General features: G+C 42.2%; 1 protein-coding gene across 1 annotated transcript in view; it reads left to right on the top strand.

The window, feature by feature from the left end:
• The first annotated feature begins 288 nt into the window (after positions 1-288).
• The window catches only part of TAFA4 (TAFA chemokine like family member 4), a 129,806-nt gene continuing 103,024 nt past the window's right edge, over positions 289-27,070 (top strand). The window contains exons 1-2 of the mRNA XM_028110407.2: positions 289-302; positions 6,984-7,099. Coding sequence (XP_027966208.2) covers positions 289-302; positions 6,984-7,099 — 130 coding nt within the window. The remainder of the gene's footprint in view (positions 303-6,983; positions 7,100-27,070) is intronic.

The following is a 27,070-nucleotide window of genomic DNA, read 5'->3' on the forward strand; positions in this document are numbered from 1 at the left end:
GTATATTAGGACCCCTTACAAATGTGGATGCATCTGGTTGCCTACCATTGTCCTGAAACTGCAGGTTTCATGGTAAAAAAAACCCCATTATTCTGCTACTGGAAATCTGTTTGATTTCAACATTAACACGCTAATGACTTCCTGTCCTTGTTGTTTCTTAAATAGGTCTTTCCAAGCTAAGATAATTTTTTGGAACTGCAGAAATTGTTGGCCCTCGCTACAAATGGGAATTTGGAGTTGCTCTGAAATCCATTCTGAAATAATTGTGCTTGACTGGAACCAAATCTTATGAAGTCACCAAGGTAAAATGATTTTAAGAGACACCTAGAGATGGTTTCTTCATGAAGCATTGAGAATTTAGGAAAATGGAGAATCCTAGAGTTGACAATCCTTTATAAAATGTTTCTTTTTACATTGAATTTTTGAGTATTTTAGGAATCTTAGTTTTTCAAGTTTTAGTTCTCATTTTGGAAATCATTTCTGTTTGTAAAGCAGTGTTTTGACTGTTTGGTAGGGTGAAAGGTGAGATTTAAAGATAAACCAATTTTGTTTTACGTTTGAGCAAAATGTTCAAGGGGGAAGAAATTGAAGTTGAAGTATTATGGTAGATGTGGTAGGTCAGAAGTCCTTTGACTAGGGGTCTGGATTATTGGCCACAATAAAGAATGATTGCTGAATAGCTATCCAGTTGTCCCCTGGCATTTTCCAGACAGTGATAGCTATTGTAAAATAAATGCCTGCCCTAGGCCCTGGAAGCTTCACCCAGGAACCTGGTACATAGAATTGTCTATGTATGAAGACGGATCAGGGATCAACCCCTCAGGTTGGAAAGGCTGTCCTTGACACTTCGGATTTGGGGTTTGTTGTTGGGATCCAACCAGGAAAACAGACCATTCTGATAATGTGGGACAGAAGGAATTGAATTCATGGAATGGATGTAAAGGGAGAGTCAGAGAAGTCAAGCAGAAGACATGGAGGCTGCCTAGAGATAAGGAACGAGAGGAAGCTACCACCGTCCCCAGGGCTGGTCGGACAAATGAAGGAAGTAGTGTTTGCCAGCACCTAGGGGTAGGGACCCTCAGTGAGAGCTAGAACCAGAGTGGGTCTTCTGGCTGGAACTGGCACCATGCGGGAGAGATGGCCACTCCATAGATCCTGCCCAAGATGGAGAAGGTGGGAATAAATACCCCTACCCTTTTTCTTCCACCCTCCAGGCTCTAGCTACTGTCTCCTATTGGTTAAATCCAGCTGATTCAGGGGCCTGGAAAATGCAGCCCATGGGAGTGACCTAGGGGAAGGGAAAAGAATGGATCCAAGGGCAAAACAGGCCCGGGAGGGGATGGGCTTCCTATATGAAACCTCTTCCTATGACATTTTAATGTCACGGCATGGTCTTTTATACCTCAGGATGGGTCTTCTCTTGAGGATGGGTCTTCTCTTGAGGATGGATCTTCTCTTGAGGATGGGTCTTCTCTTGAGGATGACTCCATGGCCTCAGAAGGTAAATTCTCTTGAGGATGGGTCTTCTCTTGAGGATGACTCCATGGCCTCAGAAGGTAAATTATGCATATTGCATACACCATCTTCTATTTGAGGTGGACAGTAGTAGACGCTATGATGCAGAAAGATTTATTCCCTCACTGTCCAAAGCCCCCTTTTGGAATGAGGACACACCCAACTGAAGAAGATGACCTACAACTTCTTTGAATTATTCTCAATTCAAAGAGTCAGTTTCCTAAAATTACCCATCTTTTTAAGGGCAGCTCATATCCAGTGATGGGTTAACAGGGAAGTATAAAGCCTCGGCCCCTCCCCCCAGCGTGGGACCACCGAGAAGGAGCATTCCAGCTTTGGAACTCTCCGCTGGGTTATCTGAGGCCTTTTGCTCCTTCTGTGCTGCCTCCTTCCCTCCCTTGCCTTCCCCTTCCATAGGTGATATCCCTGGACTACCCCTTGATTAACCTCCTGCTCACCAATTCCCAACCTTGGGACTCAGATCATCTCAGATATACTCTCCAATTTGTTAAAACCCTTCCAGACAAGTTTAGGTGATATAGGGCCTGATAAACAGATGGAAACTGCATTTCAGTGGTACATTAGGTAGGAGAGATTATAGATCACCCGAAAGACCTAGTCTGAATTTGGAGACTAAATTGGGTGGGGCTTTATGGTTAGAGGCAGGGGAGCCAATGCACTAAGCAGAAGAAAAGTATTTAATGATACTCAGTGGAGGGTAAAGAATTAAGAAGCCAATAGGGATCTGGGCATCTGGAAATTGGATTAAGAACAAGAAGGTGGGTTTCAGAACCGGATTGAGTGTGATAGGTTTATTAACAAGGAGAGAGAGCAACGTGTACTCGAGGTTCTCAGCACCATTGCTCACATCTCAGAGAACAGATGGTGGATAACCTGGACTGGGTAGGGGGGATGCTGGTCTGCAGGTCAATCTGGCAGCACTGGGGAGTGACAGCTGAAGGAAAAGACAGTGAGGGAGAGCACATTACCTTTGGGTAATGTTTTCTTCGTCAGAGTCCGTTTTCAGTGATATAAATCTTGAGATTAACTTGTGTAATTAATCACTTAAATCAGTTAGACTGAATACCTGGTTGGACCTTTGTAAACCACATATATGGATAAATTTATTTTTAAAGATTTTATTTATTTATTTGAGACAGAGAGAATGAGAGAGAGAGAGAGAGAGAGAGCACATGAGAGGGGGGAGGGTCAGAGGGAGAAGCAGACTCCCTGCTGAGCAGGGAGCCTGATGCGGGACTCGATCCAGGGACTCCAGTATCATGACCCGAGCCGAAGGCAGTCGCCCAACCAACTGATTGGATTGTTTGCCCATTTTTGGTAGACAGAGTTCTAAGATGGTTCCTAAGATTTGTACCCTTCTGTGTGTACGACCTGGGTTATTTCCTTCCCTTGACTGTGGGCAGGTTTGTGAATATGATGGGGTTCACTCCTGTGGCTAAGTTATGGTTATATGACAAAGATGAAGATGAAGGGATTTTGTCATTGTAATTAAGGTCTCAAATAAATTGATGTTGAATTAATCAGAAGGGAGATTATCCTGGATAGGACTGACTTGACTTGGTGAGCCGTAGCAAAGGACTACACCTTTCCTGACAGAGGAGATTCGGACTGAAGCAGCCTGAAGAGGGTCCACATATGTGGCCAAGATCAGGATGCCACATCTCAGAGCTGAGAGCAGGTCCTGGCTGATAGCAAGAACACAGGGACCTCAATTATATGGGCCTATGGAAATGGATTTTGTCAACAGCATGTAGGTGATTAGAAGCCATTATTTCCCCAGTTGAGCCTCCAGATGAGGACACACCCAGATGACATTTTTATTTCAGTCCTGTGAGTCCCTGAGCAGAGGACCTGGCTAGAATGTGCCAGATTTCTGACTTAAGGTAACTATGAGAAACTATGGAAACCATGTCCATATTTTTTTAACTTCTGAGTTTGGCAGTTTATTTGTTATGTCAAAACAGAAATTAATACCCCATTTATCTGATTCCTTAAAATTCTCCCTTTTGGGGCCACTGATTGCTGCAAACTGGAAGCCAAGGTGCCTTATTCAGCCTGCAGATGTGTTTTACTTGGTCTATTTTGTACTCTGTTTTTTTTTTTTTAATATTTTTTTAAAGATTTTATTTATTTGAGAGAGAGAGACAGAGTAGAGGCAGAGGCAGAGCGAAAGGGAGAAGCAGACTCCCCACTGAGCAGGGAGCCTGATGTGGGGCTCGATCCCAGGACCCTGAGATCATGACCTGAGCCGAAGGCAGACGCTTAACCGACTGAGCCACCCAGGCGCCCCTGCACTCTGTTTTAAAAATAAAACAAACTGAATTAATTGCCAACATATAAATTTGGGTAAGAACCTTTATAACAATGAGATCAATAACTAATATTGGAGTTAACAACTGGAATTTTAGAACATTATGGGTGGGACAGAGCACTTAATCCACAAATTTAGTGTATATAGAATTTTGAAACTACATGCTTTCCCTACTTAGTAGTAAATAAATAATCAGTTCCCTGAAATGACAATATAATTAATGGAAGTTGATCCTTGAACAACACAAGGGTTGGGGCACTTGACTCCCCATAAACTTAACCACTCAGAGCCTACTGTTGACTGGAACTCTTACCAATAACATAAACAGTCAGTTAACACATATTTTATATATTATATGTATTACCTACTGTATTCTTACAATAAAGTAAGCTAGAGAAAAGAAAATGCTATTTAAAAAAATCACAAGAGGGATGTCTGTGTGGTGCAGTCGGTTAAGTGTTCAACTCTTGGTTTCAGCTCAGGTCATGATGGCAGGGTTGTGGGATCGAGCCCTGTGTCCAGCTCCCTACTCAACACAAGGTTTGCTTGGGACTCTCTCCCTCTGCCCCAGCCCCTCAAATAAATAAATCTTTAAAAAAATCATAAGAAAGAAAATACATTTATAATACCGCCATGTATGGTGGAAACTCCATGTCTCAGTGAACTTGCACAGTTCAAACCTGTGTCATTCAAGGGGCAGCTGAACTCATACCAAAGCTCACGTGGACCCATGTATTTTCTTCGCCACTTTTTGAACTGCCCCCAGGGTGTCTATCTCCCATGTGTACAAGATGAAGCGGGGGAGATGGAAGGTGGTGCTTTGAGAAATTAAAGCACGTGCAGGGCCTTTGAAGCAGAGAGACCTGATGTTCCATGAGTTTGGAACAACTCATGTACGATGAGTTTGGAATGCTCAGGATTTCCAAGGCCAAGGGCAAAGAGAAGCCAAGACTTTGTGTCTCCTCTAATGTTTAGTTGTTCAAAGATGATCTTAGAACCTTGTCTTGCCCTGGCTGCTTCAACAGCAGACTGAGTCTCACATCAATGAACTGTATGATACCTTTCAACAAGATCTATTTGACTAAATCGTAAGAGGCCAAAAGAGAAGGGTGGGGGTAGAACCTGTTCTCTGGAGTATGATTTGGGTGCTAGGTCCCCAAGGCTGTGCTTTTCCTCAAGCACAGACTCAGGGTTCTGGTTGAGATGCTGCTCGTCTCTGGTTGAGACCCTTCCTTCCAGGACTTCAGGAGATTTGCCTCTAGTGATGCAAACAGGAATCCACATATATATATGAAGGGGGTTCCTTTGACCCAATGTGGTGAATTATATCATAGACACCACGATACATGTGCCAGGCAGAACCTAATATCACTGGAGTTTCAAATGCCAAGCTCTCTGTCCCACTTTGCTTGAAAAAGTTAATTAAAAAAAATAGCAAACAAAAGTTAATCTAGTTCTATCTAATTTCCCTATAATGTCTAATTAGTGGAGATGTCAACTATTCTTCAATTAAAAAAATTGAGGGGAGAATGCACTTTTAAAAAAGATTTTATTTATTTATTAGAGAGAGAAAGAGAGGCAGAGGGAGAGAGAGAGAGAATATCTCAAACAGACTCTTCCCTGAGCACGGAGCTCGACTCAGGGCTCAATCTCATGATCCTGAGTTCATGACCTGAGCTGAAATCAAGAGTTGGATGCTTAACTGACTGAGCCACCCAGGCACCCCAAAAATGCTTTTTTGATATTTTCTTTTTAGTTAATTTCTTTCAGGTTTTTTTGAGAATAGTAGACTACACATACACTTTTGTGAACTGAATTTTCTTTGAGCAACTGTTTTGATACTGTCCATCTGTATGAAGTTAAGTTTATTTAGCTGTATTGATATATAATTGACACATGACATTGTATATGTTTCAGGTATTCACTGTGCTGATTTGATACATATATAAATTGCAAAATGATGACTACCATAGTATTAGCTACCACCTCCATCCTGTCACATAATTACCATTTTTTTTTTTTGTGGTGAGAACATTTGAGATCTACTCTTCGCAACATTCAAGTATATGATAAAGTGTTATTAGCTATAATCACCATGCTATACATTAGATTCCCAAACTTGTTAATCTTGTCACTTTTTAAAAAAGATTTTATTTATTTGAGAGAGAGAGAGAGAGAGAGATCACAAGCAGGGGGGAGGGATAGAGGGAGAAGCAGACTCCCTGCTGAGGAGGGAGCCTGATATGGGACTTGATCCCAGGACCCTGGGATCATGACTTGAGCCAAAGGCAGATGCTCAACCAACCGAGCCACACAGATGCCCCAATCTTGTCACTTTTGATCAATATCTCCCCATTTTTCTCTCCTCCCAACCTTTGCTAACTACTACTCTATTCTGTTTCTCTGAGTTTGTCTTTTTCAGATTCCACATATAAGTGGGATCAAACAGTATTTGTCTTTCTCCATCTTATTTCCCTTATCATAATGCCCTCAGAGTCCACCTAAATTGTTGCAAATGACAGGATTTCCTTTGTTCTCATGGTTGAATAATATTCCATCGTATATACATACCACATCTTCTTTATGTATTCATCTGTCGACATCCATATGAAGTTAAGGTTACTTTACATTCACCTATACTTGCCCATATTCCTACCAAACTTTGAGACTGATAATCATTTATTAATGTACAACCAGAGAAACCAGGAGAAAACCCTCAGGCTAAGTGTGACAATTTCTGTGGTTTCTTTGAGGTGTAGAAACCATGTATATTTTATTTGAGTCCAGCTCTAAGTGTGTAGCTTTCTAATTTCATGATATAAAATATTATGTTACCCCATGTTCTATGAGGATAAGTCACGTGACACAATGGGGCTTCATAAATAGACTTATCATTGAAGCTCATCGCTAACTTGGAAAACTCGTAATTATAAAAAGCGTTCATTGAAAATTGAGTTAATGCACAGTGGGAATCAGGTTTCATTTGCCTTCAGTGTTCTTGGGGGGAAAGAAGTCCAGCGCTGAGCATCTCTTGCGTGCTGTTTTCCTCTAGTTTCCCCCAGACCATGCTTGAGTGTCTGCCGCAGAACCTCACCTCACTGAGTCCTCACTGACTTGTGTCCTGCTTTCTTTTCAGGATGAGAGTCTATGCTAAATCAGTGTTGCTGTCACACTGGGTCTTTCTGGCCTATGTGTTAATGGTGTGCTGTAAGCTGATGTCCGCCTCGAGCCAGCACCTCCGGGGACACGCAGGTAAGCCCTTTAAGCTCATTATGCACCACAGAGATCAATTAATAAAACCCTTTCAAACGTCAGAGTCCACATTTTAGACACAGGTAATTGACAAGAGTGTTTGATGGTGTGTAAATAATCAGAGGAAGCCTGAGATACATCAGAGCAAAGCAGTTCAATGGTTTGGTGCTAAGAGTGTTTTCTAGACATTTTTTTTTTAAAAGATGTTTTCCAGGGTTTTTTTCTCCTTTTCCTTTCCTGAGTACATTTCCATTCTTAGAGTGATTTTTCTCAAAGAATCCTGGAAAACCAGCAGCCCTTTCTTTGCATATGTATTACTCCTGTAACTTCCTTTGAAGGCAGGACATCTTTATTGGTAAACTTAAACACTTCCAGGGCTAGAGTGAAGCTGTCAGATAATCTAAGACCTTTTTAACACGTGTGGAGAAAAGATGGTGAATGATTTAAAAACATAAAGAAGAAAGAAAAGGAAAAAAGCAGTGGTAGCTGTAAACTGGGACCTAAAATAAAATGTGTCTAAAGTTTTAGAGAATCATTCTCATAATTTCTCATGAGACCCTTGTCTATACTTGGCTTCTTTCTAAAAAAAAAAAAAGATGAAAATAATTATTGAAGTATCTATGTGCAGGTGCGTGTGTATGTGTGTTTCTGCCCACCCCTCCCTCCTTTCCTTGTTACATCTACATTTAAAGTGATACAGACTTGGAAACTCCCCAGTGAAATGTGTTTTCCTGATAAATTCATATTTGTTTGTGGACTCATGGCCAAATAATTAATTTACTGTCATTGCTTCAGTAATTTGAAGTGTGGCAATGACAGGCTTGCTTCGACTGCTTGGTGAAAAAGTGAATCTTGAACCGTCAACCAGGTATATGTCCCAGTCATAAATTCTGTCTCCCACAGGTCTAATGTATGGACTTTATCAGATACCCTTACCCTCAGACATATAGCAGGCAGTGCTTTCCACTCAGTTATTCTGATATTTTAAGGTGAAGATATAATATGAGGCTTACAATGACTTTAAAAAATCTCTCACGACTCATTTTTCTCGCCTCAAGTGAGAGTTCAGAGAAGACGAGAAAAGTAATTGAAATTTTAATGAATCAGCATAAAATCAATACCATTTGGCTGCTGTGAAGTGCCTACAGCTAGTTGGTCATTGCACTGTGTATCTTTTGATGAGCTTGTTCTCAAGGATCGAGAGTTTGAAGTTGTTAGTCTTATCTGTTTAATTCATATCTCTTTTCTTGGGTGGAGGTTGAGAGTCCGAGTAGCAAGCAGGCAGAGCATTTCAGTGGGGCAGGTTATCAAGAGCAGATTTCCAGACTTCCAGGAACTCGGCTAGAGAGATTGTGTTGAAAAGTGATTAAAAGTAGAAGGAAACAGAGGACATGACTGAACCTTCAATTTTTATCCATGTGGCAATCCTCATTTCTTTGAATTTAGAAAAGGCACCAGCATTGGAATAAATCTAAGATTAGAATTATATACACAAGAAATACAGACAATATCTTCTATATAAGCGGACTCAACAGCAATCAGGACAGCGAGAAGTCAGAGCAAAGCCTTGGCAACTCCTGCTCAAGGAATGACATTTTCAGCCCTAGAATTCTAGCTGATTTTATTTGGATTCCCAGCACATGTCCTTTGGCTTTGGGGGGATTCCTTCGGCTTTCATTTTTGGGATTTACATCCTTCTCACCCCTTGTCTGAACAACCCATGGAAGGAGTCAGAACTGGTTCCTCCCTAGAGGGGGCTCTGTTCTCTCATTTTCTTATCATGCGCGTGCACGAGTGCATGTGTATGATATTTGTGATACAGAAAGAGATTTTTTTAATGAAGTATTGGCTCACACAGCTATGTAGGCTGAGAAGTCTCATGACCTGTGGTCGGCAAGCTGGAGACCCGGGAAAGTCAGTGGTGTGGTTTAAGAGTTTGGGAACCAGAGAGCCCACGTGTACTCTAGTCCAGGTCTGAAGAGCTGAGCACCAGGAACAGTGAGGGCATGAGAAGATGGATATCCCAGCCCAACGGTCAGGCAAAGAACAAAGTCAGCTTTCTCCCACCTTTTTGTGCCATTCAAATGCTCAGGGGATTGGATGAGGCTCAGCCACATTGGGAGAGCCATCTATTCCACTTGTCCACCAATTTAAATGCTAATCATTTCCAGAAACACCTTTATAGACACACTCAGAAATAATGTTTAATCAGATACCTGGGCATCCCATGGCACAGTCAAGCTGACATATAAAATTAATCATCACAGCTCTCCTTCCAGAAAAAAAGAATGTGTATACCAGTAATGCGTTTATGCACTTACATATCACTATGCCCCGTTTTGACTTTTTTCCCATTTAACAATAGAGTTTATACATCTTTTCATTTGAGCACTTACAGATCTATCACTCTCTGTAACACTGCATAGTCATCTATGGTATAGAGGTGCCATAAATGATTTGATCACTCCCAATTTTTGTGGACATTTGACTCGTTACCATATTTCTACAAATATGTATGTCCTGACTTCAGGTGAATTCCTAGTAGCGAGATCTTGAATTAAAGTGCATGCAGGTGTTATCAGTGAGAGTAGCCTAATTGCTGTAACCAAGAGACCAAATAGACATTATGGCTCAACAAATGGAGGTCTGTTTCTTTCTTTTTTTTTTTTTTAAGATTTTATTTATTTGAGAGAGAGAGAGAAAGAGAGAAAACACGAGCGGGGTGAGGGGCAGGAGGAGAAGCAGACTCCCCGCTGAGCAGGGAGCCCGACGTGGGGCTCGATCCCAGGACCCTGAGATCATGACTTGAGCCGAAGGCAGATGCTTAACCGACTGAGCCACCCAGGCGCCCCGGAGGTCTGCTTCTTGCTCATGTGTCCTGGAGGTGGGGGGTAAATATATCTGCTGGATGCCCCTCCGGTACTGCAGTCTTTTTGGAACCCGTGGTGGATGGAAGTACTATCATTTTCAACCTGTGGCTTCCAAGGCTGTCCTAGAGCAGCCTCCATTCCAGCCAGCTGGAAGGGAAATGAGCGTGGAGGCTTCAGCTAGGAGGTGTTCATAAGCCGGCCGAGGCTCGGGCAGCCTCTCGTGCACTGTCCTGCCATTGGCTAGAGTCTAGCCTGTAGGCACGTCTTACTGAGGGGCAACTGGGAAACGCTCTAGTTGTGGGCACAGGGAGACCGGGAGAACCGGAACTTTGGTGAGTATCTTGCAACTTATGATGCAGTGCATTCACGTTTTAATTGTGCCAGAGTGCTCTTCAGAACTCTTGGACTTATTTATACTTCCACCAACTGTAATAGTGTGATAACACCCATTTCCCTTTACACTTATTAACTCTGGGTGCTTTCAAGTTTTAATTTTTTGCCAATCTAGCAATGAAGATGTGTCATTTGTATGGGCTTGTTATCTCTTTCTGACTGACGAGTCTCTTAATGTGCTGGTGGACTATTTGTTTTTATTTGAGCTATTGCATTCTTTATCCACTTTTCTGTTGGCTCTATTGTCTGTTTATTTGATGATTGGCAAAGCTTTTTGTAGATTGAGGACACCGGAGCCCTTTGACCATCCCTCTCCTCCTTCCTTCCCTCCTGCCCTGTGTTCCTCCCATTCTAGCGAGGCTCTGTATTCCATTGGGGGTGGGGGGTGGTGGTGGTGGTGGTGGTGGTGGTGGTGGTGGTGGTGGTGGTGGTGGTGGTGATGATGATGATGATGATGATGATGATGATGAGAGGGTTGAGGACTGCTATAAATGTTCACTAATGACCTCCAGGGGAAGAAAGTCTATGCTCTTTACATGGCCATGTGGTTTTCTTCCTAGTATAGAGTTCAGCTGATGGTAAACTCAGGGTCAGAACCAGTGGGGTGTGGGGAAGTCTGTCTATACCTAGATGCTGAGAAACTGGTCAGGTTTTACTCCACTGTGGAGGTACCCAAGGCAGCTCCAGAGCAGGAGCAAGCTGCTGAGGGTTAACTGCAGAAGCCTGTGCATCAGTGTCCAGAAGGGCTCTTGTCACTCTCCCGAGGGCTTTGTGGTTCGTGCTGGCCAATTAACGGAACTGTGGTCCCAGGAAACCCTAGTTAATGTTTATTGGATGCTTTTAACGGCTCAGATTAGAAGAGTGGCTTGTTGATGGTTGCGTATCAGCGAGGAGAGATTTCACAAGGGCTCTCAAAGATAAAGGGGAGGAAGGTGGGACTCACCCCCAATTTTGAAAGATGAGGTACTAGGTGTGGCTTGAAGTTTTCCTTTTAGTTCAAGCATTGAAAAACCAAACCTAATAAAACCCCACCTAATTTTCGTAGCATAGGTCAGGGGAGTCTTTCTTTAAGGCAAATGGCTTTTGTAAACTTCCACGAGAGTCCAGAAGTGGTATTTTTAAGGAATTAGGAAACACAAAAGACCACCTGTGTTGCTTTTAAAACTACTTGAGGTAATAAGTGAGTGTGAGACCACGTGAACTTTTGAAGCCTCAAGCTATAGAAAAGGAGAAAGGATCAGTGGATGGGAGAGTTTCTCCTAAAAAGGAAGCCAGAGTAAACTCTGTTCTTTTTTTCAAGAGCTAGCGATTTCTTCTTTTGTTCTTTTTTGCTCTAAGTAGCACCGTTTCCCCGCAAGAGGGCAGCAAACATAATGCGGTGGAAAGATGCTGGCAGTTTCAGAAACTTGAGAATCCTGTGGAATTAATCCTGTGGGGATCTTTGCAAAAGTTTCATCTGATGTAGACATGATGAGTTTGGGACAGTAAGCACCCCATGCCCTTGAGATTTAGTCATAGGAATAATTGGACACTCCAAAAAATTAATAATTTCCCCTTTGTAGATAGAACCAGAGCTCCTCTCCGGATGTAACAGAGAGGTAGGAACTTGGGTGAGGTGCTGCTGGTTTGCAAATTCATTTCAGTGGTTCTATTTCCCCAAGGGAGCTTTAAGTATGACCTGTCTGGGGGTGTGTAAATTGCAGCAAATGCTGTGCTGTTTAGCTACCATTTAATATCTGTTTTGGTGTAAAACCTATGTAGTATATACTCTGTCCAGGTGTATGTAGGACCTGAAAAAAATGGAACACACCTGGGAATGAAGCAGTAAAAGGAACCCAGTGTTTGGACTCTGGGGTCAAATATGATCCCGATTCTGCACATCTGGCTGTGTGACATTGTCCAGGCCACTTAACCTCTCTGAACCTGCATCATCAGCTGTAAAAATGGAATGATCTCCCTGTTTACCTTATGAGGTTATTGGGATGACTGAATAAGACAAAGTAGGCAGATGGATTAGCATAGTAAATATTCCATAAATAGTAGCTATTTATATGTTTAGAGGCATCCAGAATGAGAGGGAGTCTGGAAACGTTCATCTTTGAGAACAGTGGAGGGATGTGGGCAGGTACAGGGAGATAGATCAATGCCTGGAGAGGTCGAAGCTTTATCGTGTACAAGAGAAAAAGGCTTGTTTTTCATTGTTCTAAAAGGTGGACTGTAATGAAGAGCATTGCTTTATGAAGACTGATGTTTCAGCTCAACCCCAAGAAAGAAGGAGAAAAGGAACGTCTAACAAATAAGGCTTCAGCAAGCTGGGGACAGAGTGACCCGGAGGTGTTGGAAGCTGGGTGGATGATAAGAATTGTGACAGGTCTGAGATTTCACCCTACTTGCCAGCTAATGAGTTAGCCAGTCACAGTTTGCGGGGTGCTGGCGGGAGACTTGACGTGCCCGGGTTAGATACAGGGGATTTTATTTATGGCACAACGAGCTGTAGGAGCTTCACGTGTGCTTGGTTCTCCTTTTGTTCCTGGGCTGGCTATCTAGCCAAGTTGGGACTCAGTCTCTTGTTCTGTAAAGTGGGGACAATGAAAGATAGAAAGAGTCCTGTAAGGTTTGTAAGTAGGTGTCCATCACAGGCATACCCTGTTGGATTGTACTTTGTTTTATTGCACTTCACAGGATTGGGATTTTTTTTTTTTTTAACGGAAGTCTCGTGGCAACCTTGTGTCAAGCGAGTGTACGGGCGCCATTTTTTGCAATAGCATTGGCTCACCTCCTGTCCCTGTGTCACATTTTGGTAATTCTTGAAATATTTCAAACTTTCCCATGGCTGTATTTGTTATGGGATCTGCGATTGATCAGTGATGACAACTCACTGAAAGCTTGGCTGATGGTTAGCATTTTTTGTAATAAAGTATTTTCAAATTAAAATACGTACTTTTTTTCAACGTAACATTAGTTCACACTTAATAGACAACAGTATGTTGTACACATGATTTTTACATGCATTGGAAAACAAAATCCACTTGTCTTCATTGTGATGTTGACTTCAGTGCTGTGCTCTGGAAATGCACCTGCAGTATCTCCGAGCTATGCCAATATTCATGTCTGGAAAGTGCTTGGAATTGTGTTGGCATAGTTAGTGCTCAAAACATGTTAGCTGTCTTTATTGAAACTTGCCTTCTTCTTTGCAATGTATTCTATTTTATAGATGTCTGTACTGTTGAAATTTATGAAACCTAGGTTTCCTGTTTTCTGTATTATAAATGATGATGAACACTTGAATTATGGTTGTGTGCTTTGGTGTGTCAGGGAGCAAGGATATCGTGTCCCCTCAAGGTCTTTCTACTTGGACTAAGAATTAAACTGACATGAGACAGATAAACAGGAAAAAAATCAAATTTAATAGGCTATGTATGGGGAAGCCATACAGAAATGGAAATTCCAAAGACAATAGGGCAAAATGAGGTATATATGTCATTGTGAACAAAGGAGAAGGGGGTAGCGGTCTGGGTCTTCAAATAAAAGGAATGCAATCCTCAGGAAGAACAAAATAGTAGATGTTCAGTAAACAGATGTTTCCTGGGCCCCTCAAGATCACTGAGTCATGGAGGACTTGCATGGAACAGGCTTTGCTCTTCTCCCTGTCCACCTTACCCAGTTCATATCATAATGTAGTTACCTCTGATGATAGCTGTCTTCCTGAAGCAGATCTTCTATCAAAACTCTTTTTAGACAGTTGTCAGGGACGGTAAAGAACTTCCCTGAATCTGCTGGGTCTTGATTGCTTTGAACTCAAAATAACCTTTATGGGACAGTGGTCTGTCTTGGGGTGGCCAGCCCTTGGTCCCTACAGGTGACTTGTGTTCTTTTTAACTTAGGATAAACTGAAGAGTAGTTGTTGCATCCAAGTTTGGGCTCCTGTTTCTGGCCCCTATAATGGCTGAAATTTTATAGGAACCCTGCAGATACTTTTGATTGGATTGACTATTTAGCCCTAATTTTCTGTGAGAAACCTCTTTCCAAGGTACCAGTTGAGTGGGGAAGGTAATTTCTACTACAGGAGTTTTTTGGTGAGACTCGAGTGCAATTTGTCATTGGTGAAAACTGCAAATAATAAAGCTGTGCATGTAAGCTACTGTTTCTCACTTTGCAGGCTGAAATGAATAGTACTTAAAAACAGATGGTTTTGAAAAATGATTTGCCTGTACTGCCTGGGTTATGACACTAGGGGGCAGGCAAGGCTTAGAAGAGTGCAATAGCAAAAAACAAGCCTGGTCTAATGCAGTGTGGTCTAGTAGAGATAGGAGAGCCACATAGGTAATTTTCAATGTTCTATAACCACGTAAAAAGTAAAAATAAATAAATAAATAAAATTGGTGAAATTAATTTTGTATTAACACATTTTATGTAACCTACTGTATTAAAATATTATTTCTACATATGACCCTAGCCACATTTCAAGTGCTCCAGGGCCACACGTGGCTGGAGGCTACTGTAATAAACAGTGCATGCTCACAAATTGGGTCTTAAGAGTACTTTCTGAAAGATGAGAAGCAGAAGTTATTTGCGTTTTCATGGGTCAATCATAGGGCACAGTGTTTCATCTCCTTTTATTTTGGTTAATTTATTTTTATGTTTTATTTAGTTCTTCTCCCCCCCCCCCCCCCCCACCGCGAATGACTACTCCTAGATTTATGGAAAATGCCAGGTAAGTGGGGTTTGTAACCTTAAGTCATAAAGACTGGGGAAGATCGTTCCGTTTCCTAATCACTGCCTGTGTGATCATTCTTTGTAAGAGTGTACTTTAAGGAAGAGAGAAGTGTCAAAATAATTTGAAATAGAATGTGTGCGTGTGTGTGTGTGTGTGTGTGAGAGAGAGAGAGAGAGAGAGAGAGAGAGAGAGAGAGAGAGAGAGAGGGCTCCAGCCAGTAAGTCTTGAAGTTACTCCCTGGACAGCTTATTTTGACCAATAATGGGCATTTACCCACCTGAGTGCAATCCAATGATAACGGTTTTAATATGGTTCCTTCCATAATTGTCCCTGTCTGTCCTCCTCTACCCCTAGTGAATGGTTACTTTGTCAACTGTATAGATATAGCTCTATGTAGGCAACTCCATAGGATTATCCTCTATTTTGTAAACAAGATAGGATTGTGGAATGGTCAAAAAGCCTCTGTTTTGGTGGTGATTGAAAAGGGCATCTCTATGATGATGCCTACTTAAAATTCTGGGGAGCTTTTACAGGATAAAACACAGTGCCTTCATCACAGCTATGTCACATCTGAATCTTGCAAGGTGGATCCCAGGCAACTGTATTATTTAATAGCTTCCTGTAGCCAAAGATGAGAACCACTGATTCAGAAGAAAAAAAAAGGAGAGAAATTTGACTCCAGCTCTTATCAAACTATAGTTTGGTCCAGAGCTGTTGAGCCTCTCTTTTAGTGTTAGTGGGCAACAGTTAGGCTGGGAGAGATCTACTTTCCCCCTATAAAGGTGCCCTCCATCTCCACTTTTTGGAAGGACTGTGAAAATACTCTGGCATAGCCATTCCTGGACGCTAAAAGCCTCTAGCACAAGAGAGTCCATTGACCTCCCTTGTTCCCTACATTATTTTTCTCCAGTGCCATCTTCATGGGCTTTTCATAATCTTGGCGTTTAATAAGAAGGGAAAAGAACAGATTACACAAGGTGTGAATATTTGGCTTCTTATCTCCTTGGCTCCAAGTTCAAGTCCCAATGCCATCGGCAAGGTCAGCTTTGCAAAATATCTGACAAAAGAGCCGGCTTCACATCCTTTTTCGAGGGAAGGAAGGGTTATTTCACTGACCAGAGAGTAAAGAATTTCTGTTCCTTAAATGAGCTTGTGAGCCATTCTACTTGGCAGAACATGCTTCTCTTGCTGCCCCTTTCTGAGTCTTTGAGGCAGAGTAGGTAAAGATCCACCTTTGAAGAGTTCTCTGGGTAGTTAGGAAAAGAATCTCCTTACCCTTGAGAAGAAAGTTCCTCTTTGTTCTTTCAAGCCTTGCACTTAAACTCATCTAAACAAAGCTTACAATTTGGGGTTTAAAAAGCTACAGGTCAGTATCTCATCTGGATGTCAGTGGTGTCTAAGGAAATCAGAATCTTTTGTCCCAGATAAAGAAAATGAAATCACTGCTAAAAAGAATCAGGAGGGTTGGCGATGGGGCAGGAGGAGAAAGGTTTTGTGTTTTTCTAGGTGTGGCTTGGATGCTTGAAATACTGTGGCCCATATGGTGGTCTCAGAATAGCACACTGGAGATAATGTTATTGAAGAGGTGTTCAAAAGCCACTAGAAACGATTAATTGATTACGAGAAGACTATGTGTGTCTATAGAGTTAAAAAATAATTTCACTCCTAATGCCATGTGTCAGCAGTGCTTATGTTTTGGGGTATGTCTGAAAGCAGATGAAAACTGTAAACTATTTTATTTATTTTTTTTAAAGGTTTTACTTATTTGTCAGAGAGAGAGAGAGCGTGTGCACACAAGCAGGGAAAAGCAGCAAGCAGAGGGAGAAGCAGACTCCCCTCTGAACAAGGGGCCCGATGTGGGACTTGATCCCGGGACCCTGAGATTATGACCTGAACTGAAGGCAGATGCCTAACTGACTGAGCCACCCAGGCGTCTGGAGAACTGTAATCAATTTAAACAGAACAAGGAGAGCCTGGAGGCAGTGGCATCACCAGCTGGGTTGTGTGGTCCTGTTTCTTCCCTGTTTGGTGTGAGTTATGGGGTCCCAAAGTCAGAAAGCAAAATAATAGAGAACTTTGTTTTAGGAAAAAGATACTATGAGCATGAAATGAAAAAAATGAATATCCACAGTGTTGCCAGAAGCAGGTAGCTTTTCTGTGGTTCATCACTGATTTTGCATAGGTAGCTGCTAAAGGACTAGAAATAAATACCTGAAATGTGGGGGTGGGAGACTTGAACAACCTGAACTTGATGGTGGGTGAAGGAGAACAAAGTTAAGGTGTGTGTCGTCTTCCTCCAAATCAAACACAGTCACTGACTTGGTAGTTTGGAAAGCATTTGCAAGGGATGGTGGAAGGCACTTCTTTCAAGAGGAGCTTTGAAAGCCTGGGTGGATTTGAGCCAGGGAAATGAACATGGTTCATGTTCAAAACAGAACATGGTTCTGTTTTCAGCGCCCCTTCATCAAATGTCCTGTGGTCTAATCCTAGAGACTTCCAAGTAAGTGTGGACCAGCAGAGGATAGTGAATTCCAACTGACGAATATTACACCTGCTTGAGCTGTTGCTGGCCAATCCTATCCTGTAGGAAATAATGCCCATATGTAAAGAGAGAGAGCAGCAATCAACATTTATGATTTTTCTAGTTAGTGTACTTCTAGGGCACCACCCAGAAATTGGAAACATCCACAGAATGGCTAGATCAGCAATTTAGTTGCCAGTGTGTGTGTGTGTCCCCCAAAGAAAAACTCAGGTGTTTGATCTTTTCAGGTGGGAACAAGAAGGTTATTAACCTGACTTTTCTACCCTGTGTTGTGCTGATGTTGAATTGGTTTTCCAGTGAGCCTCACTTGCAACTCTTGGGTGTGTGACACATCAGAACCTGGATTATTTCTCTTAAGTCACTAAAACCTTAATTTGAACCCTATTAATTTTAGAATTTGTGCTGACCCTGAAATGATAGGGCTGACATTTACCCATGTGGTGTCTATGAAAAGAGATTTGCTAAGCAAATAAATAGTGTAAATATATTTGCCTGGGATAAAGATATCTATCTATCTATCTATCTTAGCCTGGGAGCTATTTAAGTTACCTTAAAAACTTGTCAAGTGCTTTGGAAGCATTTATTTAACACGAAATAAAAATGCTTGTGCCTTTGCTCTGTAAAGTTCTAGCTCTGGGAGTTACTGAATAACAAAGTTATTCATTCTCTGTGCGCCTCAGTTTCTTTCCCTGGAAATGGGTGTAACAACATCTCCTATTTCAAAGTGTTATTGTGTGGTTTAAATGGAATAGTTCCTATAAAGAGTTTCGGTATTACATTTAGAAAGTAAGGCATTTCTTTTAATTTTACTTATTTTTTAACAGCTTTATTGAGGTGTACCTGACATACAGTGAATGGAACTTATTTAAAAAGAGTACAATTTGAGAAGTTTTAACATAATTATGTACACCATGAAATCGTCTCCATGATTAAAATAACGAATATACCTTTCACCCCTGAAAGTTTGCTTGTGCCTCCGGTACCTCTTGCCCCTCTCCCCACCATCCCCAGGTAACCACTGATCTTTCTGTCATTATAGATGAGTTTGCTTTTTATACAATTGTGTTTAAGTGGAATCATACAGTATGTATTCTTTTTTGTTTGATTTTCTTTGTGCATAATTTTTTTATGGCTCAGCCATGGTGCTGTGTGTATCAATAGCTCATTTTTTATTATATTTTTAAATTGTTCTATTTTTCTTTATTTGAGAGTGAGCGAGCGAGCATCAGTGAGGGGAGGGGCAGAGGGAGAGGGTGAGGAAGAATCCTCAAGCAGACTCCCTGCTGACCGTGGAGCCCTATGTAGGCCTCGATCCCAGGACCCTGAGATCATGACCTGAGCCAAAATCAAGAGTTGGACACTTGACCAATTGAGCCACTCTGGTGCTCAGTAATTTTAAAAATTGCTGAGTAATTCAATTGTCTGCCATACAGTTTATCCATTCACCTGTTGATGGACACTCACGGTGTTTGCAGTTGGGACCGTTTCAAATAGAGGTGCTACAAACATTTTATACAAATGGACAAAATGGACATATGCTTTCGTTTCTTTTAAGGAAATGCGAGGGAGCAGAATGGCTGGTTCATGTGGTAGATGTGTATTTGATGTTTTAAGCAATTGTCAAACTGTTTTCCACAGTGGTTATACTGACCCCCACTGCCACCAGCAGTGAAGGAGAGCCCCAGTTCCCTCATGTTCTTGCCAAACTCGGTAGGATCTGTATTTTTAATGTTAGTCTTTTCAGTAAGTGTGTAGTGATACCATATTATGGCTTTAATTTGCCTTTCCCTAATGACGGATGACATTGCACATCATTTTCTGTGTGTGGTAAAATGTGTATTCAAATAATTTGCCCATTTTTCACGCGTTGGGTTTTTTGAATATTGAATTTTGAGAGTTCTTTATATATTCTTGATAAAGTTTCTTCACCAAATAAACGAATTGCAGATATTTTCTCCTAGTCTGTTCATTCTCTTCATGGTATCTTTTGAAAGGCAGAAGTTTTCTGTTTTGATAAAGCCTAGTTTCCCAATGTGTTCTTTTATGTATCTTGCTTTTGATGTCTTAGGAATAGTTGCCTCTAACCCAAGGTCACAGAGGTGGTTTTCTAGAAAATGTTTTAGCTTTAGGCTTTACATTTAGGCCTGTGATTCATTTTGAGTTAATTTTTGTATGTGATGTGCTTAATGCATTTTTAGTAGGTAAAATAAAAATATTGCTAATTATAAATTCTCCTCTTGTTACCTAGGTGAAGTTGCTGAGAGTGCTTGAAAATAATAAAATCATAGATTTATTTTTAAATGACTTAAGCATGTTAATAAGCCAGACCGATATTACCACACTAATTAGTCTGAATTAGTAAGTTAAAATAACGGTGTGCAATCATTTAAACAATACAGCTTTTCAGAATATTTTAAATAGACCATATCTGTGCAGCTCTGAACACTGAGGGTGCCAATTTGGAAGCCAGGCGACCAGCCTTTCTCCCAGGTTTAGACGATTAACTAGTTGTGTAGACCATGAAAAATTATTATGACAAATTGTTGAATCTCTTGGCCTCTGTTTCTACAGCTGTAAAACACAGAAGTTAGATGAATTTTTAAATTGACAACGTGTAGGCCTGCTGACTGGAAGAGGGGCAGGTTGTTAAGCACCCTTATATCCATCTTGGTAGCAATAATGGGCTAGATTGAATAGATGTCCCTCATCTGTATATATCTCATTTTTCAAGGGTGTGTTGATAGCATTTTGATGGAGAGAGAGCTTAAGGATTTAAAAGGGCAATGACTTCCTAGTAATGCCGTGTCATGTATGCATTTTTAAAAGATTTTATTTATTTATTTGAGAGAGCTACAGAGAGAGCACAAGCAGGGGCGGCAGGGGCAGAGGCAGAGGGAGAAGCAGACTCCCCGCTGAGCAGGGAGCCCGATACAACACGGGCTCGATCCCAGGACCCTGCGATCATAACCTGAGCCAAAGGCAGACTCTCAACTGACTGAGCCACCCAGGTGCCCTGCATGTATGCATTTTTGTAGTCCGAGTACAACAATGCAACGACTATCTGCTTGAAAGACTGTGAACTTTATTCTTATTAGTAAAATGTATTCTTAGTCATGGTAACTTGAAACCCCCAGCTAAAGGATCTTTTGCTAAGGTTCTTTCAAGCTTTGAGGTGTAATGAGGGCATGGTGTCACACACGGGTCAGCAGTCGTGGTTAGTGGGTTTCAGTGTTGCAGAGATGCCAGTTTAGATGGTTCTAGTCCGAGGTGATGGAATGCCTGGATTCTGCTCCCTGGCCCCTGACAATGTTCCTTATTCTGCTTGATCCATGTTGCTGATTGTTCAGAAGATGGCAAGGGAGCTAGATAGAGTGATGCATGTCACACTTAGAATATATTTATAGCTCGGGCTTTCCTGAAGGATAGAGTTAGAATCTCTCATCTGAGTATTCTGTAATATGTACTAGTTTGTAAACCCTCAGAAACCTGTTAATCAACAGGTAAGTAGGGTAAAAATAAACATCCCTGTAAGGACTGGCGTGTGGCCCATATGCTGCTCTATTCCTATTTTTACTAACAACTACATGTATGTATACAAACCTATCATAGACAACATTAAAAATTGTTTGGATTCTGCACATAGCACATTTTATTTTATTTTAATTTATTTTTTTAAAAAAGATTTATTTGAGGGAGAGAGCACAAGCAGGGGGAGCGGCAGACAGAGGGAGAAGTAGGCTTCCCGCTGAGCAGGGAGCCCCATACGGGGCTTGATCCCAGGACCTGGGATCATGACCTGAGCCGAAGGCAGATGCTTAACGACGGAGCCACCCAGGTGCCCCGAACTTAACACATTTTAATATAACTATTTTCCTTTGCAATCCTATGAATTTTATCTTACGCATTTATAGTATTTGTTCTGAGAGGAAGTTTGTAGGGTTCACCCCGGCATAACACAGATGATGAATGGCCGTGTCTACGGCCACCTCTTGGCCTCCCTGCCCGAGGTAACAAGGCTGCCATCTTGGTAAGGGGTGCCGCAGCCCCAGGCATCTGGTGGTCGCATCAGAGAACCATTTCCCTCCAGGGAGGTGATTCGATGGTTGAGTGGGAAGCTGCCCTGCCAGGACCCCAGGGGTGCACAAAGGTGAGCTCCCGTTTGGGCCAGCTAGGAAGGGCCACCGAGGATAAGCCAGTCAGCCACTGCATCATGTGGCACTCTTGGCCCGTGGAGCTTGTGTGTGACTGATTTGGGGGACATCAGTGGAGTTTTGTTGCCCCTCTCGGGTATCTAGTAAGTCGAATCTCCATCACTTGCATTTGTGTTGTTGATCTGCAGTTCCAGCAGGTGGGAGCAGGACAGGGCACAGACGGCTTGGTGTTCTGGTGAATCCTCACGTCTCTTTCTGCACAAGTGTGGAGAGAAAGGTCAGGGAATGCTTGGAAACTTGCGCAGGGTATAGAGCTGGGCCAAGGGGCGGTAGTTCGAGCAGCGTGTCCTCTCTCCTGGCATCCTGTGGGTAAGCCAACACCTTCAGTGATTTCATGGCCTGGGTGTGCACATCGTTTGCGGCCTTTATCATTGGGGATGAAAAGGATTTGTGTCTGTCTCCCTTCCAAGGCAAAGAGTTCCGAAAGGATAAGCACAGGTGTCTTATTTTTGTTTCACAAGGTACCTGGCACAATATTTTCTTTTTTTTAACAGTGAATATTGACTATAATAGGCTATTTTCTCATGTAAAATGAAATTTCCCAGGGCTTGTCATCTCAGCTCTTCAGGACATAAGTGGGAAAGATTTTTCCCAAGTTCGTTCCTGAGAGTGAAAAATGAACAGACCCAAACTGGAATCGCTCCCGAACATTCTGTAGTGAACACCTGCCACAGGTGAGTTCGTTCTCTTAGCGGTGGATACTTGGTTTGCTCCAGCTCTCTACTATCCCAAAACAAGGACAAAACAAACAACAGCTGCAAATGCACTGGCGATCCATGTCAGCGTCCCTGTGTGGACCTGTTCAGGAATTTCCCTGGGATCCGTGGTTGCCTGGGAGGATTTGCTGGGGCAGGGGTGCGTATGTGACATGACAAGACACTAACAGATGACAGGCCACAGTGGTCATTCTCCTTTATAGTCACAGAAGTTGTGGATGAGATGTAGTCTTAGAAAGGGAGGAATTTGAAGGCAAAGATTTTGGAAAAATAATTTTGGGCCTTCCCTTGATCAGGTTCAGGGTCCCAGCCCAGTGATTAGCATATCTGATTAGCATATTGGATTAAGGACGACCTCCGTGGACTAGAACTATCTTTTAGAAAACTCCTTATAACTCTAGGATTTCAACATTCTACATGCATATTAGACATTCAATTTTAATTATATAGTAATCTAAGAAAATCTGTTGCTAAGACTGTCTGAAAAGTGGGCATTTGCCACTTGGAACTGAAATACTAGATTGTCCTTTTGTCAGAGTTACAAGTGTCCACCCTGATTGGCGAGCTCTCGTTGTCAACCCTGTGTGGTAGGCTACCATCTCGGGGCTGCTTTCCCTGCTTGGATGCAGAGCAGTTCAAGGTTGGTGCATGGTTGGGAAGTTCTCTGCCTAAATTATTTCCATTATTTCCCGAGTCTCAGCCCATTAACCAATTTGGTCCAAAGGCCAGGAAGAGAAATGGCATTCTCGAAACATTATTAGCATTTTGCGGTGAATGCTAACTACTGTACATTTACAGCCGATTAGGTTTCACGCTCTCTATTTTATTATGGATTATGACAGGGATTTTGAGATGGAGTTCTGTTAAATAATAAATAGAACCAGCAAGGTCATTTTCTACCTGACCAAAGGAAAACTTTGCAGCAAGAAGCCATGAATTAAGAAACAGGTTTGGTTAAGTGTCTCAGGAGGAGGGAGGGATTCAGGTTTTTCCGAATCAAACAAATATCAAACAGATATTTGGCAATGACATGTGAATATCACCTATTATTTATTGCCGATGAGTTGACGTATTGTATCCCACCAAAAATTTGATGAAGTTGTGGTTTGAAGCTGAGGTCTCAAAGTGGTGGCCCACAGGTAACTTAGGCCCACATATGTGCTTTGTTTGGCCAGATTATGTTTAAAAGTATTTTTAAATTGGTTGCATTGTTTGAAAAATCACAGGATTTGATGTAAAAATTCAGCTTTGGGGCAACACTAAGTTTTTATTTCTGCTTTGTAACAGTTTGCCATAGCTGACTGCTGGCTGCCCCCAGCCTTTGGGGCATTTTTCATTCCCTATGCCGCCTGCTTCCCTCATTTATGTTGACTCCCTTGACCCTGCAGTATAAGCAATTGAGTTTGAGAGCCTTGACTCACGTGTTCAAGAATAAAGATAAAAATAACTAGAAGATTTTCTTTCAAGTTTCAAGCATTGCTGTCATTTATAGCACATTGGTTGAGTCTGGGCTCCAGGATCAAAATTACCTAGAAAGGAAAGCTGGTTTCTTCCAGATTAGCTGTGTGACCTTAGGTAGATGACTTAACCTCTCTGAACACGTTTCCTCAGTTGAAAAAGCAATTGTGTGTACTTTGTAAAGTTGCAGTGAGGATTCCATTTGCATCTGTGTGGATGTGTGTCCATTAAACACGGACACACTCAAACATACCCATACGACTTAGAATATGCTAACTCATTAAATATTTTTATATACAATTTTGTTGAAAAAGAAAATGTAATTGATAAATAGAAGAGTAATTTCTCATTTTCCCATCAACTGAGAAAGGCACGAAGTAATATTTTTCTTCACACAGGTGTTCCTTAAAATGGCGGGTACACTAGGTTGATAGTATTATTAACTTCACTATAACATAATTACAAAAAGGATACTATGAAAGCTGATGGACAGGATCCTGTTCTTGATACGCTTCTAAGCACTGAGACTTGAGGGGATGGTACATATATGAAGGATGACAAGCATTTCCATGAAGCATTATCTCAAAGGAGTGAGCCTTGTTCCTCATACGGGAATCTGATGGCTTTATGTGAGAGAAGTGAGAGATAATACCCCCCTGATGGACAGGGTGAGCAGGACCCGACGGTCCACAGAGGGGAGGGAAAGCAGGATCACTCTTGTTGGAGGCAGCGTCTTGTGGTGGTATGTGGTGTTTGATAAGCTGATGGAGAATCAGGAATCAGATTTAAATTAGTGATGGAGTGAGAGGGAGATAAATTGGTCTGCTCCGGTCCTCACATCCTCTCTTGACTAGAGTCAGAACTTAATATATTGTATTTCTTCAGATAATACAGCTTTTTCCTATCTCACTCCCTTTAAAAACAATAATGTTGGCTTCCAGAGCTGTTTGGTGCTAAAACCAAATGCTATTTCTGTGTAGTTTTTGTCTCTGGAGCTGTAACACTGAAGGAAAATTAAGAACATTTTACTATATTGTGTGTGTGTGTGTGTCTGTGTGTGTGTGTGTATTTGTAAAGAAGTCTTTATGCATTTGTATTTCACAGGGTACTTCTACATAACTTATTTTTAGGTAACAATAAACTAGTAGAGCAATCATAGTATGTAAAACCCATTTTTAATTTCAATGATTTGAAATCATTTTGGTGGCAATTAAGAGCATTTTCTGGGGGTGAAAGGTTGACATCCACGGGTTCTCGTCTGCTAACATCTAACATTATTTCCTGTTAATCCTCTTTTCAAATTAGTTACATACCTTAGGGTACAGGCATTGTTTTTCCATCCTTGCGACACTCCATGGATGCTTGATGTGCTGAGCAAAGTGACAGGCCGTGATGTTCCTTTATTAAGAGGGACTTTGTCTTTTAGATGTGCTGTATTATTTAGATGTACTGTATTATTTAGTTGTTGTGCCACCAGCATATCTTTGAGTTTTCAGAAGTGGCTGTGTGGCAACATTTTGACAGTTTGCGTGAATTGGAAGAAATCACCGAATGCCCGTGACAAGGATGCTCATTGCCACACTGTGAACATGGAACAAGTGCACAGAAGATGATAATAGGAATGCTCTGGGAATTTAAGTTTAATTCAAGAAGAATGCTATTTACGGGGCGTGGAGCAAGATGGCGGAGGAGTAGGAGACCTGGATTTCGTCTGGTCTCAGGAATTCAGCTGAATAGGGATCAAACCATTCTGAACACCTACGAACTCAACAGGAGATCGAAGAAGAGAGTAGCAACAACTCTCTGAACAGAGAAGCAACCACTTACTGGAAGGAAGGACATGCAGAGAAGTGAATCCGAGGCGATATTCAGGAGGATAGACGACGGGGGAGGGGGCCTCCGTCGGCTGCTTCTGGCAAGTGATAGAGCCGCAGAGCACAAAATCGGAACTTTGAGAAGTCGGCTCCGCTGAGGGACGTCGCTCCAGTGGCTAAGCTGGGGGTGGAACCCTCGCGGGACAGTGTAGTCTCAGGACCCTCAGGGTCACAGAAAGACAGGGCGTGCCTGAGTGCGGCAGAGCTCCCAGGTATCGGAGCGGGGAAGCCGGCTGCAGAGACGGAGCCGAGGTGCGGGCTCTCAGCTCGGGGTTGCCATAAACTGTGATCCGCGGCCCAGTCGGGCCACTGCTCTTCCAGCAGGGACCCAACAAGCGGCAGAGCTGGGGAGACTCCCTTTCCTCCCCCGGGAGGAGCGGCGTGGGAACGATCTGCTGGGTTTGGAGACTCCACACAGGGTCGGGTGCCAGACATAGAAACGCTCGGTCACAGGCCGGGTGAGCAGGAAGTGCGGCCAGAGACCGGGGACATGGGAGTGACTGGCTGCTTTTCTCTGGGGGCGCACTGAGGAGCAGAGCCCCGAGTTCTTGCGTCCTCTGGGGCGGAGATTGGGAGGCCGCCATTTTCACTGTCGTCCTCCAAAGCCTTACGGAAAGCTTGCAGGGAACAAAAGCTCCCGAGAGGAAACCTGAGCAGCTTGCTTAGCCCGGACCCGGCAATGTGGGGCAATTCCGCCTCCGGCAAAGACATTTGGGAACCACGGCAACAGGCCCCTCCCCCAGAAGATCAGCACGAACAGCCAGCCAAGACCAAGTTTACCGATCATTGAGAATGGCAGAACTCCAGCGCTAGGGTAACACTGCACATAAAATTCATGGCTTTTATCCTATGATTCTTTAGTCTTTCAAAGTTAATTTTTTTAACTGCCTTTTTTTTTGAGTTTTTCTTTTTCCCCTTTTCAACCAACATCTTCTTAATCCCTTTTTTTAAAAAAAATTTTTTTATTTTTCATTTTTAGAGTCATATTTTATCCCTTCATAGTAGTTACCCTTATTTTTGGCATATATATACAAGTTGTTCTCTCTTTAAAATTTTAAGATACAGTTTCTTCTAACAGATCAAAATATACCCTAAATCACTAGTGTATGGCTTTGTTCTAGTCTCCTGCCTGATCACATTCTCTCCCCCTTTTTTTTTTTTAAATCTTCTTCTTTCTTTTTTCAAACAAC

Source organism: Eumetopias jubatus, unplaced genomic scaffold, assembly GCF_037043125.1.
Source record: "Eumetopias jubatus isolate StellerSeaLion01/CBP00866 unplaced genomic scaffold, mEumJub1_p1.0 scaffold_1, whole genome shotgun sequence".
Classification (NCBI taxonomy): domain Eukaryota; kingdom Metazoa; phylum Chordata; class Mammalia; order Carnivora; family Otariidae; genus Eumetopias; species Eumetopias jubatus.